Here is a 19,382-nt window from a genome sequence, read left to right as displayed (position 1 = left end):
GATTACATCATTATATTTAGATCTACTCCTGTTGCATGAAAGGTTACCGTTAAGCATTGTAGCCAATGACAGAAACGTCTGTTGAGCATATGAATGCAGTGATCTTATTATTGCAACTCGATTTCTGCACTCTCATGAATGATTTAATCATAACTAACAGTATAAATGCGATGTAAATAAAAGATTCATTGTGCAGTGTAGACAGCGTCATCGATTATAATGGACATTTTGGCGAGCGTCCAGAGCACAGTCACTGATAAACTCGCACTGTTTGATTGACAGCTCCAGCGATTGCAAAGGGAGGGTTCTTTGATCGATTTCTGTATATAATTTCATCAATTTAAACAACAGATTATTTTCAAGCTACTAAGAGAAACAATCTGAAGTTGACCGTTTAGTCACTGGCTTGATTTACTGATGTATAAATGATTTTGAGACAAAGAACGTCTGACTGTATATGAATCACAGATTAGGCATTAGAAGTAACACTGCTATTTGGATGTTGTGGCATTACTGTCCATATCTTGCAGTAAAAGTCTGTTTGCAAAGTCTGTGCCGAAATTGCAACTGATTTACCAAATAATCCTTAGTGAAATACCGAACAAACAAATAAAAGATGTTCGCATAGTTGAAAATAAGTAACCATTTTCCTAGCATTATGATCCTTTGGAAGGTAATGTTATTTTTGGTCCAGTGATCCTGTATCTCTCTTCTCTCCTCATCTCACTGACGCGCCAGTGGGCGGGGTCAAAGATACAATGATGTAGAAGTAGGCGTTGATCTGATTCTGCAGAGGTGGTCTTTCGTCGCACTATTACTTCATAATGTAACAAAATACGAAACAAATCCTTAGACATGCTAACCAGCAAAACCTTTTTATTGCATTCAAAATTTACAATTTGCATCAAAATTTACATGTGTTACCATGGCAGATGCCCCTCTGAACAGTTTCTCACTAGAAACTAGAAAAATTAGACTGTTTGACCTGCTAATCCCATTTTATAGATTAAATAAAAAATATCTACATCTTCATATTTAAAATTTGAGGTAAGACTAATGGTTTTCAGATTCTCCTGTTGTGATCCACTATATTAAAGAAGAAATATTCAGAACACTGTCTTACACTCTCATCTATTACTACCTTAAAAACAGAATCCTTTTATTTCTGCTCCTTAGATTGACAAGAACAGCTAAAAGCTTTAAGTGCACTTTTCTTGCTCAGAAAGTGTGGCTGCAAGTACATCTCAGCTCTAAAGAACATTAATGGTTTCTTTTTCCCGATCTATACTGACAGGTCACATTCAACAGAAAGCCATGGCAGTAAAAAAAGCGAGGGAAGCAGTGTTGGAGTAATTCATTAAAGTTTCTCCACAATGATACTATACGATGACTTTAAATGGTTCATGGCTGCCTTGATATATTTAAGTAAGTTAAGTAAAGAATAAAGAATGTCAAATAAATCACAGGCTTTTCATACATCCTTTTAAAGGTGCAGTGTGTAAATTTTAGCGGCATCTAGCGGTGAGGTTGTGAACTGCAAACAACAGTGCCCACCCCTCCCTTTCAAAGCAAAACTGAGAAGCTACGGTGACCGTTTGGCCGACACAAGACAAAGATGTCATCGCCTAAAACAGCAGAGTATAGTGATGATGCAAGCTGCCTTTAAAAACATGAATGAATTAGAAGAACAACAACATAGTGACTAAATGCACTCTGTAGAGTGTTTGTCCATTTAGGGCAGCTGTAGAAACATGCCGGCACATAATGATGATTTAACATGTAAGGGGACCCGCGGTGTATGAGATAGAAATTACTCATTCTAAGGTAATAAAAACATAATGGTTCATTATGTAAGGTCTTCATGTATCGCTGAAAACATAGTTATGTATATTATATTGCATGTCCTCCCAAATTTTACACATTGCAACTTTAAACGTACTTTAATGTTTTGAATTGTTCAATTCAATTTCAATTGTTTTTTTTTTTATTTCAGTATATTTTAAAATGTAATTTATTTATGTGATGTCAAAGCTGTTTTCAACAGCCGTTCCTGTCACATCCTTCAGAAATCATTCTAATATGGTTATTTTGTGCTCAATTATTATCAATTATTGGTGCTCAATTATCAACAATGGTTCCTATTATTATCAATGTTGAAAACAGTTTTTGCAGTTTAATATTTTTGTGGAAACCACTTTTTTCAGTATTCTTTGATGAAGTAAAAAAAAACAAACAAAAAAAACAGCATTAAAAAAATAAATAATTTGTAACATTAACAATATAGCACCCCATATTTACAGAAAAACACAGAATTGTTGACATTTTTGCAGATTTATTAAAAAAGAAAAACTGAAATATCACATTGTCCTAAGTATTCAGACCCTTTGCTCAGTATTTAGTATAAGCACCCTTTTGATCTAATACAGCCATGAGTCTTTTTGGGAAAGATGCAACAAGTTTTTCACACCTGGATTTGCAGATCCTCTGCCATTCCTCCTTGCAGATCCTCTCAGTTCTGTCAGGTTGGATGGTAAATATTGGTGGACAGCCATTTTAGGTCTCTCCAGAGATGCTCAATTGGGTTTAAGTCAGGGCTCTGGCTGGGCCATTCAAGAACAGCCACTCCTTCGTTATTTTAGCCGTGTGCTTAGGGTCATTGTCTTGTTGGAAGGTAAACCTTCGGCCCAGTCTGAGGTACTGAGCACTCTGGAGAAGGTTTTCTTCCAGGATATCCCTGTACTTGGCCGCATTCATCTTTCCCTCGATTGCAACCAGTCGTCCTGTCCCTGCAGCTGAAAAACACCCCCACAGCATGATGCTGCCACCACCATGCTTCACGGTTGGGACTGTATTGGACAGGTGATGAGCAGTGCCTGGTTTTCTCCACACATACCGCTTAGAATTAAGGCCAAAAAGTTCTATCTTGGTCTCATCAGACCAGAGAATCTTATTTCTCACCATCTTGGAGTCCTTCAGGTGTTTTTTTAGCAAACTCCATGTGGGCTTTCATGTGTCTTGCACTGAGGAGAGGCTTCCGTCGGGCCACTCTGCCATAAAGCCCCGACTGGCGCAGGGCTGCAGTGATGCTTGACATTCTACAACTTTCTCCCATCTCCTGACTGCATCTCTGGAGCTCAGCCACAATGATCTTTGGGTTCTTCTTTACCTCTCTCACCAAGGCTCTTCCCCCCCTATAGCTCAGTTTGGCCGGACGGCCAGCTCTAGGAAGGGTTCTGGTCATCCCAAACGTCTTCCATTTAAGGATTATGGAGGCCACTGTGCTCTTAGGAACCTTAAGTGCAGCAGAATTTTTTTTGTAACCTTGGCCAGATCTGTGCCTTGCCACAGTTCTGTCTCTGAGTTCTTCAGGCAGTTCATTTGACCTCATGATTCTCATTTGCTCTGACATGCACTGTGAGCCGTAAGGTCTTATATAGACAGGTGTGTGGCTTTCCTAATCAAGTCCAATCAGTATAATCAAACACAGCTGGACTCAAATGAAGGTGTAGAACCATCTCAAGGATGATCAGAAGAAATAGACAGCACCTGAGTAAAATATATGAGTGTCACAGCAAAGCGAATACTTAGGATCATGTGATATTTCAGTTTTTTTTTTTTTTAGTAAATCTGCAAAAATGTCAACAATTCTGTGTTTTTCTGTCAATATGGGGTGCTGTGTGTACATTAATGAAGAAAAAAATGAACTTGAAATGATTTTAGCAAATGGCTGCAATATAACAAAGAGTGAAAAATTTAAGGGGGTCTGAATACTTTCCGTACCCACTGTATATATATATATTACCCCAAATCATGATTTCTGAAGGATCATGTGACACTGAAGACTAGAGTAATGAATGTGGAAAATCATATTTTAAAATACACTAAAATTATAATATTATTTTACAATATTATTGTTTTTACTGTATTTTTCATCAAATAAATGCAGACTTGGTGAGCTCTAGACACTTTTCCAACAACATTAAAACTTTTGACCAGCTCTCTGGTTGACACGTAAGTTGTATAACTGCGGACTGATTCCTATAGCATAATCTTCGTAGAGCTGAATGAGCTGGATATACGTTAAACAACTCAGCCTTTGTCATCAGTATTAGTCTTTTTTTTCAGTTGAAAGTTTCGACCAATAAGGCGCTTTGGGATTTGGGATACACAGAGAAGACTCGCCTCAGCACATTAACACAATTCAAATGTTCGGTAAGCGGTAATCCCTTCGCTTGTTACAGCAAACAGGCCCAAACCTCTGTGTGGAGGGCAGATTGTGAACTGGAAGGGCAGCAGTATTGAGGGATTGGCATTAAAGGGGATGTGAGGCTGTAGCTAACGTCTCTTTACGGCTCACTAGCTTGCTGAGATGGCCAAAGAAGTCACACAAACCTCTCTCTCTCTCTCCTGGTTCATTAGCGATCTCTTGTTCATTAGAGTCCTCGGCTTCCTTTCATGTCCTCTCAGGGCTCATGAGGATGAATGGACCGCATCTGAATTACACTGAGAGTCAGAGACCGGGCTGCACTCTGATTGAAGTGGTAAAATCAAGTTCAGTTTGGCCTCCAAAGAAAGTTTAATATTGAGACAGTAGATTCAGAGAAGGGTGGTGAGCATAACTGATAAAACAGATCACTTTGCTACTGACTGCTCAATACGCCATGATGAATATGCTAAAATCCATGATATAGATATAGTACTATGACTTGAAACACCTGTTCACTGGGCAACAATAATGATAGATCTTTTATTTATTTATTTATTTATTTTTTGGGCGATACATCAGGGACTATATCTTCAAACTGTGGGATGTCACTTCACTTCATTTTTGCATTTATTATTTATATTTATAGGACAGTTGAAGCAATGACAGGAAGTCATATGAGAGGAGATCAGGAAATGAAAACAAGTCAGGATTTTTTTTTTTTTTTTTAATATTTGAGTCTCTTATGCTCAACAAAGCTGCATTTCTTTAATAAATGCAATACTTTAACATTTGCTCTGTCATTCTAATATTCTGATTTGGCGCTCAAGAAACATTTCTTATTATGGTAGTGCTGGTTAGTTTTTTATTTTTTTGTGGAAATCATGACACCTTGATGAATAGACAGTTATTTGAAATATGTTTTTGTAAAAATGAAAAATAAAATTATTTTCCTTTAAAAAAATGCTACTGACCCCGAACCTTTGAAAGATCATGTAGAAACCATTTTGTAAAAGCATGTCACTAAAGACTACTGTACTATGAATACAGTCACAGCTAAAGGAGATGCAGGCATTCAGCTGTGCATCTTGCCTCACTTTGACCTTTAGCTGTGACTATTCACAGTAAAGCATGGCCTTTCGCACAGTATTGCTTAAGCAGTAATAGTCTACATCTCATTTATCACAAGAGTTGTTCATTCCATAACATCCTCTCTCAATTTCAGTGAGACATATTCTCTACAGAGCAAACCTACAGCTTTTTTAATTTAAAGTGCCCCAATTATGCTATTGTAAAGGTTCCTAAATTTGTTTTGGAGGTGTCCTACAATAAATTTACATGCAAAAATACTTTAATTTTCTCATAGTATACAGTACATGACACATCATCTCATTTCTCATAGAGTCTGAAAATGTTTAGTTTGAAGATTCAGTCTCTCTAAACCCCTCCTTTCCTAAAGACAACTCTGATTGGTCAGATAGCACAGTCTGTTGTGATTGGCCTACTGCTTACAGCGTGTGCCAGAAACAAAATTCCCTTTACCATATCTGCATTTTCAGCTCTGGAGGCTTTCTCTGTGCTTCATACACAATGGCTAAGTGTTCAGCGTAAATGAGTACACCCCCTTTGAAAAGTATCATTTTAAACAATATCTCAATGAACACAAAAACAATTTCCAAAATGTTGACAAGACTACATTTTATATAACATCTATTTAACTTATAACATGAAAGTAAGGTTAATAATATAACTTAGATTACACATTTTTCAGTTATACTCAAATTAGGGTGATGCAAAAATGAGTACACCCCACTGAAAGTCTCTGGAGCAAAGCTACTTTTTAGACTACAAATGTCTAATTTAACAAGAATTCAACCACAGGTGAGTCTAATTATTCATTACAAGGATGTCCAGCAGACAGTTGACTATAAAAGGTGTTAAAATCCCTTCCCATTTCATGCTGTCAGCAATGGCACCACATGGAAAAGAAATGTCACAAGACCTGAGAAAGAAAATAATTCCTTTACACCAGAAAGGTGAAGGCTACAAGAAGATCAGCAAAGCTTTACGTATCAGTCAGAATACTGTAGCAAAAGTGGTACAAAAATTTTAAAAGATGGAACTGCAACCATCTCACAAAGACGTCCAGTTTGTCCACGTAAGTTAACACCTCGACAGGAGCGTCTTCTGATGAGAAGAATTGAAGAAAATCGACATACAAGTTCACTGCAGTTATCTAAAGAAGTAGAAAGCCAAACTGGGGTGACTATTTCCTGTGACACAGTACGGTGTACACTGCAGAGGAATGGCATGCATGGTCCACGAAAGAAGCCTCTCCTAAAGCCCAGGCACAAAAAAGCCTGCCTAGAGTTTGCCAGGGCCCATGCTGACAAAGATGAAGACTACTGGGACTCGATACTCTGGAGTGATGAGACCAAGATAAATGTTTTTGGAACTGATGGCTTCAAAACTGTATGGCGTCACAAGGTGAGGAATACAAAGAAAACTGCATGGTGCCTACAGTGAAACATGATGGTAGCAGTGTCCTTATGTGGGGCTGCATGAGTGCTGCTGGTGTCGGGAGCTGCATTTCATTGATGGCATCATGAATTCACAGATGTACTGCTCTATACTGAAAGAGAAGATGCTACAATCACTCCGTGTCCTTGGTCGTCGTGCATTTTTCCAACATGACAATGATCCTAAACACACATCTAAGGCCACTGTTGGATTTCAGAAGAAGAACAGGGTGAAAGTGATTCAGTGGCTCCTGATCTGAATCCAATCGAACACCTATGGAGAATTCTGAAGAGACAAGTTGAGCATCACTCTCCATCCAGCATCCAGTCTCTAAAAGAGGTCATTCTTGAAGAATGGAAAAAGATAGATGTTACAAAATGTCGCCAACTTATTCATTCCATGCCTAGAAGACTTGGTTCTGTCATTAAAAATCATGGAGACCATACAAAGTACTAGATGTAGTAGTTTTTGTTGTGGGGTGTACTTATTTTTGCATCACCCTATTTTGAGGTAAACTGAAAAATGTGTAATCTAAGTTATATTATTAACCTTACTTTCATATTATAAGTTAAACAGATGTTATATTAAACTTAGTCTTGTCAACATTTTGGAAATTGTTTTTGTGTTCATTGATATTCTTTAAAATGCTACTTTTCAAAGGGGGTGTACTCATTTACGCTGAGCACTGTACAAACAGTCGTTTTTTTTTCTTTTTCTTCTCCGTATCAATTCTAGAGCGAGTCCTCATCCTTTTGAATTGCATGCAAAGTGGATTTGCTTTCGCAGCAGTGAAAACAGCCTCTTCTCGAAATGCCGACAACAAAAACCAAACTCTTCCAGTCTCAACTACAACTACAGTGTTTGAGGGCAGAGCAAAGTAGATATTGTTCATGGGCAGCCAATGAAGATCTAAGGGCTGGCATTATGCAAATTTGTTACATTGTTACGTAGGTTTGAAACAGGAAGTGAGACAGGAATTATTAACGACATTTCATTAACGGCATTTCAGAATCAATTCTTTCTTTATTTGTCGTGCACTTCGATCTTTAAAATTTTGCAGACCTTTTACATTCACAAGCTATATTATACAGTACATGAAAGGTAATATTTTAAAAAGAATAGAAGCACTTTAATTAAAGGGTTAGTTCACCCCAAAATGAAAATTCGGTAACATTTTACAATAAGGTTCATAAGGTTCAGAAGCTCTCCAGATTAAAACCGAAAGATCTTCTCCGGCTGTTTGATTTAATCTCCTGCCAGACAACAGCAACTGACCAAATAAAGTGGGGCTTAACTGCCTTGCTATACTGCTGAGAGAATTTCCAAACCAAACGCTAGCTGTGAGAAAAAGACAAGACAAGCACAGATGGACGTTACAGGTCTGAGATGAGCCCACCTCATTGGCACAGTGCTAAAATCAGCAGCAAATGTGATTACAGACCACAGGTCAGCGAATAAGAGAGAGAAATCGGGTAAATGAAGATAACAGGCATGCAATCAGCTCACCGCAGAGCATTATGGGAAAATAAGCTGAAGACAGGGTCTGCTGAATACTGCCTTCTGTAAAACTCTTGCAGTTGCTTACGCTATGTCTTACACCTTCCCTATTTAACTTACGGAAAAAAACTTAACTGACGCGATGCCAGTTGCGTTTTTTTTTCTGTAATTTGAATACAGAAGGCAGTCTGGCAGAAGCTAGATATTTTACTTCATAGCTTGTTAAATATTTTTATATTCTATACTCTGGAGTGATGAGACCAAAATAAATGTTTTTGTATTTTGAGAGTGGAGAAGGGTGTCTTTCTGCCAACCACAACAACATTTTAGTCAAAATCATATAATCTGACACAATGACTATCATAAACGACAAAAATATTGTGCAATCTGAACCCGGCATTAGTCTATTTGTTGTCGAGTCATAGACAATATTGTCTTAAATAGCCTGTGCAAAGCACTTCATCTTTTATGACATGAGATTTTAGCAAAATGACAAAAAAACAACCAAAAAAAAAAAAAAAAAAAAAAAGTCATAACCTGTAAGTTGATGAGAATGTAATGCAATGCACTTACTGCCTCAGATGCAGATGTTTTAATGATGGACAAATCATACATGTCCAAAATTCACAACTCCATTTGAGCTTGATTTTGGTAAAATGACCAATGTCTGACCAATGTCCATATGAAGCCACAATATCAACTTTGACAATATAGTGTTTGACAACATATTAATTATGTAAAAAATTAAAATTTCCATTTCCTGAAAAGTAACGGTTTTGGAGAAACAAGGTTTCCACCCGACAGTGATGATATATTAGACTGCCGTTCACTGTGGGTGTAAGTATAAGTATGTGTGTGTGTTTGTGTGTTTTCGAGGGGTGGGGGTGGTGTTGACTGTTAACAGTCGATGTAGGGTCCACTCTAATGAGAATGTAACCTGCTGTTGAAAAGGCCTCACATCCACACTCCATTAACTCTGCAACCCAATTACACATTACACTGTGATAGGTCAGACCCCTACTGCCTCATTTACATAATAACTCAATGGATACTGGGATGGGAACATGCTCAGAGGGAAAGGTCTGACTGTTACACACACACACACACACACACACAAATTGCCTTTATTTAAATGCTTATAAAATACTTTACAATATTGTAAGTTATGCTATGATATTAATACTGTATTGTTACATTTAATTGCATTTGTAAATGTGAATTACATTCATACATGTCAATTTATCTCTCAATTTGAAAAGATACATTTGTTTCATTTTAATTTATTAACATTTTTAATTTGAAATGATTACATTAATAACTGAATCCTTTGTTTTATTTTTAAGTGGAACTTTAGCTGTCCATTTTGTGACAGGCAGAAATAAAGTCATAATTTTCCGATAATTTTCCTCTCCGTCGAAGCTCTGTAATCTCATTAGCATTCAGATTCTAAAATGACACGTCATTTAAAAGGTGATTTATTAACATTTTTATTTTGTAATTAATAAACTGATAATGATTTTATTTGTTTTGTTTTTAAGTGGAACTCGTAGTCATCCATTTTATGACAGACAGTCATTATTTTCCAATAATTTTCCCCTCCACTGAAACTCTGTAATCTCATTGACATTTAGATTATTAAATGACACGTCAATATGCCATCTGGTTTCACACCACTGACTGCAAAACATCATTTTTTTTACGCATGTCGTGACTTAACGTGTCAAGGCAGTTCAAATATAGAAAATTAAGAAAAGAGAGCTGCAGTGAAGGCGAAGCAGTGAAGATTTTCAGCGAACAACAATTTAATTCCCTTTCTACACTGAACAAAATTATAAACGCAACACTTTTGTTTTTGCTCCCATTTTTCATGAGCTGAACTCAAAGATCTAAGACATTTTCTACGTACACAAAAGGCCTATTTCTCTTAAATATTGTTCACAAATCTGTCTAAATCTGTGTTAGTGAGCACTTCTCCTTTGCCGAGATAATCCATCTACCTCACAGGTGTGGCATATCAAGATGCTGATTAGACAGCTTGATTATTGCACAGGTGTGCCTTAGGCTGGCCACAATAAAAGGCCACTCTAAAATGTGCAGTTTTACTGTATTGGGGGGGTCCAAAAACCAGTCAGTATCTGGTGTGACCACCATTTGCCTCACGCAGTGCAACACATCTCCTTTGCATAGAGTTGATTGTTGATTGTGGCCTGTGGAATGTTGGTCCTCTTCAATGGCTGTACGAAGTTGCTGGATATTGGCAGGAACTGGAACACGCTGTCGTATACGCCAATCCAGAGCATCCCAAACATGCTCAATGGGTGACATGTCCAGTGAGTATGCTGGCCATGCAAGAACTGGGATGTTTTCAGCTTCCAGGAATTGTGTACAGATCCTTGCAACATGGGGCCGTACATTATCATGCTGCATCATGAGGTGATGGTCGTGGATGAATGGCACAACAATGGGCCTCAGGATCTCGTCACGGTATCTCTGTGCATTCAAAATGCCATAAATAAAATGCACCTGTGTTCATTGTCCATAACATACACCTGCCCATACCATAACCCCACCGCCACCATGGGCCACTCGATCCACAACGTTGACATCAGCAAACCGCTCACCCACACGACGCCATACACGCTGTCTGCTATCTGCCTGTACAGTGAAAACCGGGATTCATCCGTGAAGAGAACACCTCTCCAAAGTGCCAGATGCCATCGAATGTGAGCATTTGCCCACTCAAGTCGGTTACGACGACGAACTGCAGTCAGGTCGAGACCCAGATGAGGACGACGAGCATGCAGATGAGCTTCCCTGAGACGGTTTCTGACAGTTTGTGCAGAAATTCTTTGGTTATGCAAACTGATTGTTGCAGCAGCTGTCCGGGTGGCTGGTCTCAGACGATCTTGGAGGTGAAGATGCTGGATGTGGAGGTCCTGGGATGGTGTGGTTACACGTGGTCTGCAGTTATGAGGCCGGTTGGATGTACTGCCAAATTCTCTGGAACGCCTTTGGAGACGGCTTATGGTAGAGAAATGAACATTCAATTCATGGGCAACAGCTCTGGTGGACATTCCTGCAGTCAGCATGCCAATTGCACGCTTCGTCAAAACTTGCGACATCTGTGGCATTGTGCTGTGTGATAAAACTGCACATTTTAGAGTGGCCTTTTATTGTGGCCAGCCTAAAGCACACCTGTGCAATAATCAAGCTGTCTAATCAGCATCTTGATATGCCACACCTCTGAGGTGGATGGATTATCTCGACAAAGGAGATGTGCTCACTAACAGATTTAGGCAGATTTGTGAACAATATTTGAGAGAAATAGGCCTTTTGTGTACATAAAAAAAGTCTTAGATCTTTGAGTTCAGCTCATGAAAAATGGGGGCAAAAACAAGTGTTGTGTTTATAATTTTGCTCAGTGTATTTTTCACAAAAAAGCTTCATGGAGTTTGTTTCTTCCACGAAATAAAAAAATAAAAAAGGCAATTGTGACTTTTTATCTCACAATTCTGACTTTTTTTTTTTTTTTGAAATTGCAAGTTATATCTGGCAATTACTTTGTGGGTGCTTTCACACCTGCCTCATTTAGTTCGGTTGAATCGCACTAGAGTTCGTTGTCCCCCTTGGTGCAGTTCATTTGGGCAGATGTGAATGCAGCAATCGCACTCAGGTGTGAGCCAAAAGCAGACCCCCCAAGCGTACCAAGATCACCTCTTCAAGTTGGCGCTTTCAAACCAATTATGGAGCTGTTCGCTTGAGATGTGAAAGCAATCCAACCCAATGGACCAACGAACCAAACAATATTGTAATTCATAATGAGAAATGAAAAAGCAGTAGTGTCTGATTTTGTGAGTGAGCACATTAGTTACCGTAGTTGAAAACCAAAGAGCACCTCTACATCTTAAAGGTGCCCTAGATTCAAAAATTGAATTATAAAATTGAACATTATGAAAGGCATTAGACAAGGGCAGAACGTCTGGATGTGCACAGCTGAATCATCAGACTAGGTAAGCAAGCAAGGACAATAGCAAAAAATGGCAGATGGAGCAATAATAACTGACATGATTCATGATAGCATGATATTTTTAGTGATATCTGTAAATTGTCTTTCTAAATGTTTTGTTAGCATGTTGCTAATGTACTGTTAAATGTGGTTAAAGTTACCATCGTTTCTTACTGTATTCACGGAGACAAGAGCCGTCGCTATTTTCATTTTTAAACACTTGTAGTCTGTAAAATGCATAAACACAACTTCATTCTTTATAAATCTCTCCAACAGTGTAGCATTAGCCGTTAGCCACGGAGCATAGCCTCAAACTCATTCAGAATCAATGTAAACATCAAAATAAACACTGTACTTACGCGATTAGACATGCTGCATGACGAACACTTTGTAAAGATCCATTTTGAGGGTTATATTAGCTAATTGAACTTTTTTTTTATGTTGTTTAAGGCAAGCGCGAGCTCTTGGGGCATGGAGCACGAGATTTAAAGGGCCACACACCCTGAATCGGCTCATTTCTAATTAAAGTTCTAGGGCACCTTTAAATGTTGTGTAATTGTGCTTCTTCATGCAAGAATGCTGTCCTGACGAAGCCTTGATTCCGGCTCTACCTGAATTATAACAATTATAACATTATAACAATTATAACATATATATGGTCTCGGCACAGTTAGACTACTAGACAGCACTGGGAGATCCAGAGAGGAAGAATTTGAGAGTTTGAATTTGCCGCAAGTATTAAAGCTGCAGTAGGGAGTTTTTAGAAAACGTTGACTTAGCCTGAAAATTTGAACAAGCACAACTCACAGGTCACTCCCCCTTGCTCTCTGCTGCGCTACAGCCCTCCCTCCACAGCTCCTCCCCCATCACAACAGAGCCTGCCGTGAACGCGCAGGCTAGTAAGCAAGCAGGGCCACCGATGACGGCGGATAAACAGTTATAGCACATTCACTGATACGGACAAAACATCAACAATATGATTTACATTGACTATGGCCTTCCCATACTTTGACTACAAACTTGGTCCTCAAAACATTACGTATTTTGCAATACATGTAATGTAACTATATGACGTATATGCACTATTTCTATAAGTAATAAATAGTTAGTAAGATAATATAACGGTAATGTTACAGTACGCAAATAACTGGCTTCTCCGGTTATCTCTGTATGTATATTTTAGCCAAGAATAAAACAAAATTTGTTATTAAACCACTCTGCCTCTTTTCGTTTTATTTAAAGAAACAAACAAAAACATATTAATAGCCTCAGGCGACGAGTGATTAATTATCTGCAATGTCTGCTTATATTTATAACAAAACGAATATTAAACAACCCTGCCTCTTTTCGTTTACATTTCAAACATATTAAATGTAATACTATTTGTGCATACTCTGATTATCTTCACTGTAATGAAATGAAATAGGCTTTAACATAAAACACAACCTTCTCTCTTTGTTAAATGTCAGTTTTAATGTTCAATAATAGCCATTATAAAAGGTATAAAAATATACAATAAGAAATAAAGCAAACAATTCAGTCAAGCGTACAAAATCAGCGCTTTAGTATGATACAAAAGTTAAATAGCCATTTATAAATTTATGAAACGTCACGTTACCCTCAGCCAAAAAGGAGCCAGCGGCAAACGTCAGAAGGATTAGCCGAGGTAAGGCTGCTCTCGGCTGGGTACATGAGTGCTGAGAGTCCGGTGATCGCCTGGATCTCAAAACTCCGACAACGTCAGATCAAATTTTCAGAAAGGCGCAATCTTTATCAATAAACCACAAATTTGAGCTTTAAACCAGCACATTCTCGCCTGAAAAAAATCTTAAAACTGCATATCATGACTTAATAGAGCCCGATCACACGAAAATGCGTATCAATAGTACGAGTTTGTAATCTCGTAGAATATATACGGCAAAATGAGTTTTTCGCGTGCATATGATACGCACTTTATGGGGTATTATACGTACGAAACTGGATTGTTTGTCCTCCATAAGCAAAGCTGCTGCACACCGGTAATCTTGAATTTGAATGCCTGTACACGCTGTGCACTATGGCTGTGCATGACAGGAGTGTGATCAGCGCGCACACGAGCTTGATTGACACTGCTAAGACACTCCTCCTGACTCTGATTGGTTGTTTCTTACCGGGAGCGGTGTATTTCTGCAAATGGCAATAGGACCACTGGGAGGAACCAGAGGAGCTTGATTTTTTCACAGATTATCTGTCTCATATTCTACTGTCAGGACATAATGACAGGTTTAACAAATATGTAAAAAATACATTTTTACAAAAGTTACCTACTGCAGCTTTAATATGAATGAAGTATATGATTTAACAGCGGGAATGATGGCTACATTCGTATAGTGTTTGCGTGTGTCTCGACAACTACAAATAAAGCCACAATAAGCTCATGGAGCTAACTTGTCAATCATTTTGATGGATGACGCTGAGAAACTCTGACCAATAAGAGGACAGCTGTACTCGCATATGACTTGCATAAACACATTTTGGTACACTTTGAAATGCTGCCGTGTGAACGCGAAATGAACCAAGAAGAAAATGCAACACTAACAAATTTAGTCCCTGTTTTGGAACAAAACAAACGATCCACAGGTGTGAAAACACCCTGTAACTTGCCATTGCAAGTTTATATCTCACAAATCTGAGAAAAAAGTCAGAATTGTTATAAACTCTGAATTGTAAGAAATAAAGTCAGAATTGCAAGGTATAAACTTGTAATTGTGAGTTATAAACTCTTGTGAGATATAAAATTAGAATTGTGAGATAAACTTACAATTTTTTTCCCCTGGGATTGCAAGTTTCTATCACAATTCTGACTTTTTTTTTTGCAATTGCGAGTTTATATTTCACAATTCAACTTTATGATCCACAACTGCAAGTTTGTAACTCACAAATCACAGAAGAAAATTTAATTGCAAGAAATAAAGCCATAATTGCAAGATATAAAGTCTGAATTGTGAGACAAACTAGCAAATGTGAGAAAAAAAGTCAGAAATGCGAGGTAAAAATGCGAGATCTCAATTATATCTCACAATTCTGAATTTTTTTTCTCGGATTCACTATTTTTCGAAAATAAACAAACAAATAAATACACATAAATAAAAATAACACTGAATGGAATCAGAACTGAACTGGGAATCAATAAATCATGACAGAAGATACTTTTTTAATGAACTATGCCTTTTAATTACCAATACAGCACAGCTTTATCTAGGACAGGTACAATTCTACTGCTATTTCTTTTTAAAATACTTTGACGCATTACTGCAACATGGCCAATTTCTCCAATATAGTGTTTTCTGATTTCCATAAAGCTCATCATTTTCTGGTAATATCATTGCTTTCCGAAGTCAGAGCAGAAAACCCAAGGCAATAAACGAATCAAGCAAACAGACAGTGAGGAAACCAGAAGGTTTAGAAGCACACTTACCTCTATGACTTGAAAGATAGCAGGCAGGAGACGACTCTCTCTAACAAGCCTGTTGGGGGAAAACACAAACACACACACATAAGTGTACACGCATTTAACTTGTGACACACACATTTACTTCATGGCACTAGGCCCACGTTCCATCTTCATTAGTGTGACACTTGTGCGTGCATTTGGGTTTTGGCTCTGAACGGGACCGCTGAGGTGTGAACACTGTCGTGCCAAGATCAGTCAGTTGGGAAAATGACCTTTGACTAATCCAGTGACAAGTGAAAAAGAGAGAGAGAAAGTATGCCACTGAAAGGATGAAAGAGTGATGGAGGGAGTAAGTCAGATGGAAACACAACAATATATCGAGAGTGAGAAATAAAGAGGATGTATATAAAAACCTAGTGAGCTTCCTACCTAGATAGCATTTTTGGGAATCAAAGAATAAGATTATTATGCTCAAATAGTCTGTCAAGAGGGAAGCACCACTTTGATCCAAGTTCAAATCTAACGATTTTAATGTTTAAACTTGCCTATGATGCCACAAAATGCTGTGTATACACTGTATAAAAAACTCCAGATGAATTAAGGTAGAAAAATGGCAGCGGCTGCAATTAAAAAAAAAATGTTTCAGGTATTACAGGATTGTCACGTAATGGTTGCACAAATTTATATAACACTTCAACAACATAAAGGGGTTTTACTTCAACAACATATTAAGTGATACGCATTTTAAATGGAGTATTGTCAGTGTTGTTTGCTCAATTTTGCAATGAAATAATAGTTCCAATGAAAGCCACAGAAGAACTGCAACACGCAGCGGTGTTTCGTGAAAGAATCTGCGGCTCTGAGCAAGGCACCTAACCCCCAATCGCTCCCCGGGTGCAACAGCAAAATGGCTGCCAACTGCTCTGGGTGTGTGTCCACGGTTTGCTGTGTGTGTGTGTGTTCACTACTCACTACTCCCTAATGTGTGTGCACTAACTGGATGGGTTAAATGCAAAGGACAAATTCTGAGTATGGGTATAATCATTTTAACTAAATGTTTGAATCTGTCCAATAAGACTGTTTAGATAGAAAGTTCACTAGGACTGAATCAAATTAACTGAAGAAGACTATTATGGTAAAAAAAAAAAAAAAAAAAAAAAAAACGCTATCAAGAAGGAAGCTCCACTAAGTTCAGACCATTTGATTCTAATATATAAATGCATCTATGATGGCCTAAAAATGCTGTACATGTAGGCAGCTCAGTTTTTGAAATGAACATACAAATGTGACTATGAGTGCCAAAAGTAGCTGTACAGATAGGCAGCTTGTGTTCAATTCATTTGAATCAATTGTATGATGTCTAAGATGTCTAAAAAGGCTGCAAAGAAGGTTTGCTCAAAAATACTATGTATTCAAATTGTTTTTAAATTGATTGTTCAAACATGACTATAACAGCCAAAAATGCTGTCTTGGTAGCAGTGTTGTAGTCGAGTCACTAACTGTCGAGTCCGAGTCGAGTCTCGAGTCACCAAGAAGAGTCCGAGTCGAGTCCAAGTCGAGTCACCATTACCAGAGTTCGAGTCCGAGTCGAGTCTCGAGTCCCCAGTGTTCGAGTCCGAGTCGAGTCTCGAGTCCCGTATTCGAGTAAATGATTAGGAAATTTTCATTTTTGTGTGAACTAATCCTTTAACACTGTATTACAGAAATACACTCAGCGAAAAAAAGAAACGTGCATTTTACAGGGCACTGTATTTTAAAAATACTTAAAACGTAAAAATCAATACGATATGCCGAGAGAGAGAGAGAGAGAGAGAGAGAGAGAGAGAGCGCGTTTGTGAGTGAGTGACCGAGTGATTTAGCGTGAGTAGTGCGTTTGTATGTGTTCAAGTGAATGTGTGTGTGTGACGGCACGCAACTGGTCAGAAAGCAACGTGTAACGCTAGTCTGACATGTTTCTTGTCCACGACACCACAGGATTTTAGGAGTCAAAATTGCGTCATCCATCTGACACAGTGACCATTGCAACAGACCAAAAAAAATGTGTAATCTGAACCAGACATTAGACATCGTCGACGTCTGATGCCAAATTGTCAAACATCGCCTAACCCTAGCTTCTTCTGTTTATTATCATATATGCATTAGTCAATAATAGTTTACTTACTTTTCTGGGTGCATCCGTGACAGGTGTCTGTTAAAGTTTGAAGTTGTCCCAGTCTTTTCCTTAATTGTGCGATTACACACACAACATTTAGCACGGCTCTTTCCAGCATTAGATGCAAAATTTGTGTAGGCGAATTTCACGATCCGGGGCACATCTTTCTGCATTTTCCAAATTTGAACATTTAGCCCCCGAATCATGCACGAGCATAAAGTGAGTGACGTCAGTGAGTGTGTTGTCAAGAGAGCGAGCGGTAGCAGTGTCTGTGAGGGAAAAAATAGATCCCGGCCGGTCTTGGGCACGAAACCTTATATAATATTTATTATTATATATAAACTTATATAATTTTTTATAACATATTTAGTCAAAAACAACGTGATGAATGCTCAAGTCCGATTTTATATATCCTCGAGTCCGAGTCCAAGTACGAGTCATCAGTCCGCGAGTCCAAGTCGAGTCACGAGTCCAGAGAATGGAGTCTCGAGTGGGACTCGAGTCCAAAGAATAGTGACTCGAGTCGGACTCGAGTCCGAGTACAGGACTCGAGTACTCCATCACTGCTTGGTAGTCAACTCAATTTAAATAAAATTTTTGAACATGTTTGCAAATGTTTGCTAAAATGCCATCTAGATAAGGTGCTCATTTAGTTTGAGTCCAATATTTAAATATGCTTATATGTTGTCTAAAAGTGCTGACTAGGTAGGCAGTTCACAAGGTTTAAATCATTTAAATAGAATGTACAAATGTGCCTATATGATGCATAAAATTGCTGACATGGTAGGCTGCTCGCTAGGTTTGTATGTAATTATGATGTCCAAAACTGCTGACTATCTTGGCTACTCACTTGATTCATATCATTTGATTTGAACATTCAAATACATCTTGGTAGATAGTCCACTTCAAACGCACCTATGAAGCTCAAAAATACTGTCTAGGTAGACAGCTGACGAGGTTTTGAAACACAGCCAGAGAATGCTCCAGACGGCCTGGCTCAGAGGAGTAATGGATGCCTTTATTGAAAATGACTCGCCATGCTCTCTTATTGATTAAGGTCTTTGATTCCCAGCCAATTACCGTATGCAAAAGGTGCATAGAGCAGAATGCTTCACTAATTTGAGAAAAGGACAGACAGAAAAAATGAATTTAGTTGAAGGGTCACATTTGGAATACAGCGCCCTTCCCAGTCAATAGAGTGATATATGACATAGCTATAGTTATTTGGTCATTCTCCCCTGAGTGTGTCCTCTATGGAGGATATGGTTTCTTTTAGTGAGAAAGAGAGGGAGCTGCCCAGTATACCTAAGATAAGGTGAATGCAGAGATCTATGAGTAAATCTCCAACTAACTTGCTGAATTCTTGCTATATGAACCAAAGTCACAGGCAGAGAGAGAAATATCCTCTTTGTGCCTGAAAGTCTACTAGAAGTCAGCACAGCTCAAAACCTGGGATTTAGGGATTTTTAGGGTCAAAACAGGTTTTACTGTGGCAAAATGATTGTGTATTTTGATGGAGTTGGGTAAAAAAATAAACAAAACCAGAAACAGGGCCTGCAACAGCAATGCC

The 19,382-nt window shown here is 38.3% G+C and overlaps 1 protein-coding gene across 5 annotated transcripts in view; it reads right to left on the bottom strand.

Moving 5' to 3' along the window:
• ulk4 (unc-51 like kinase 4) overlaps positions 1–19,382 on the bottom strand; it is a 244,137-nt gene that overhangs the window by 84,155 nt on the left and 140,600 nt on the right. For all 5 annotated transcript variants that reach the window (XM_048152779.1, XM_048152780.1, XM_048152778.1 and 2 more), the window contains one exon: positions 15,685–15,733. In XM_048152779.1, coding sequence (XP_048008736.1) covers positions 15,685–15,733 — 49 coding nt within the window. The remainder of the gene's footprint in view (positions 1–15,684; positions 15,734–19,382) is intronic.

This window comes from Megalobrama amblycephala, linkage group LG13, assembly GCF_018812025.1.
Source record: "Megalobrama amblycephala isolate DHTTF-2021 linkage group LG13, ASM1881202v1, whole genome shotgun sequence".
NCBI classification, from domain to species: domain Eukaryota; kingdom Metazoa; phylum Chordata; class Actinopteri; order Cypriniformes; family Xenocyprididae; genus Megalobrama; species Megalobrama amblycephala.
The sequence above is the reverse complement of the archived record's forward strand: the minus strand, read 5'-3'. Positions and strand labels throughout refer to the sequence as shown.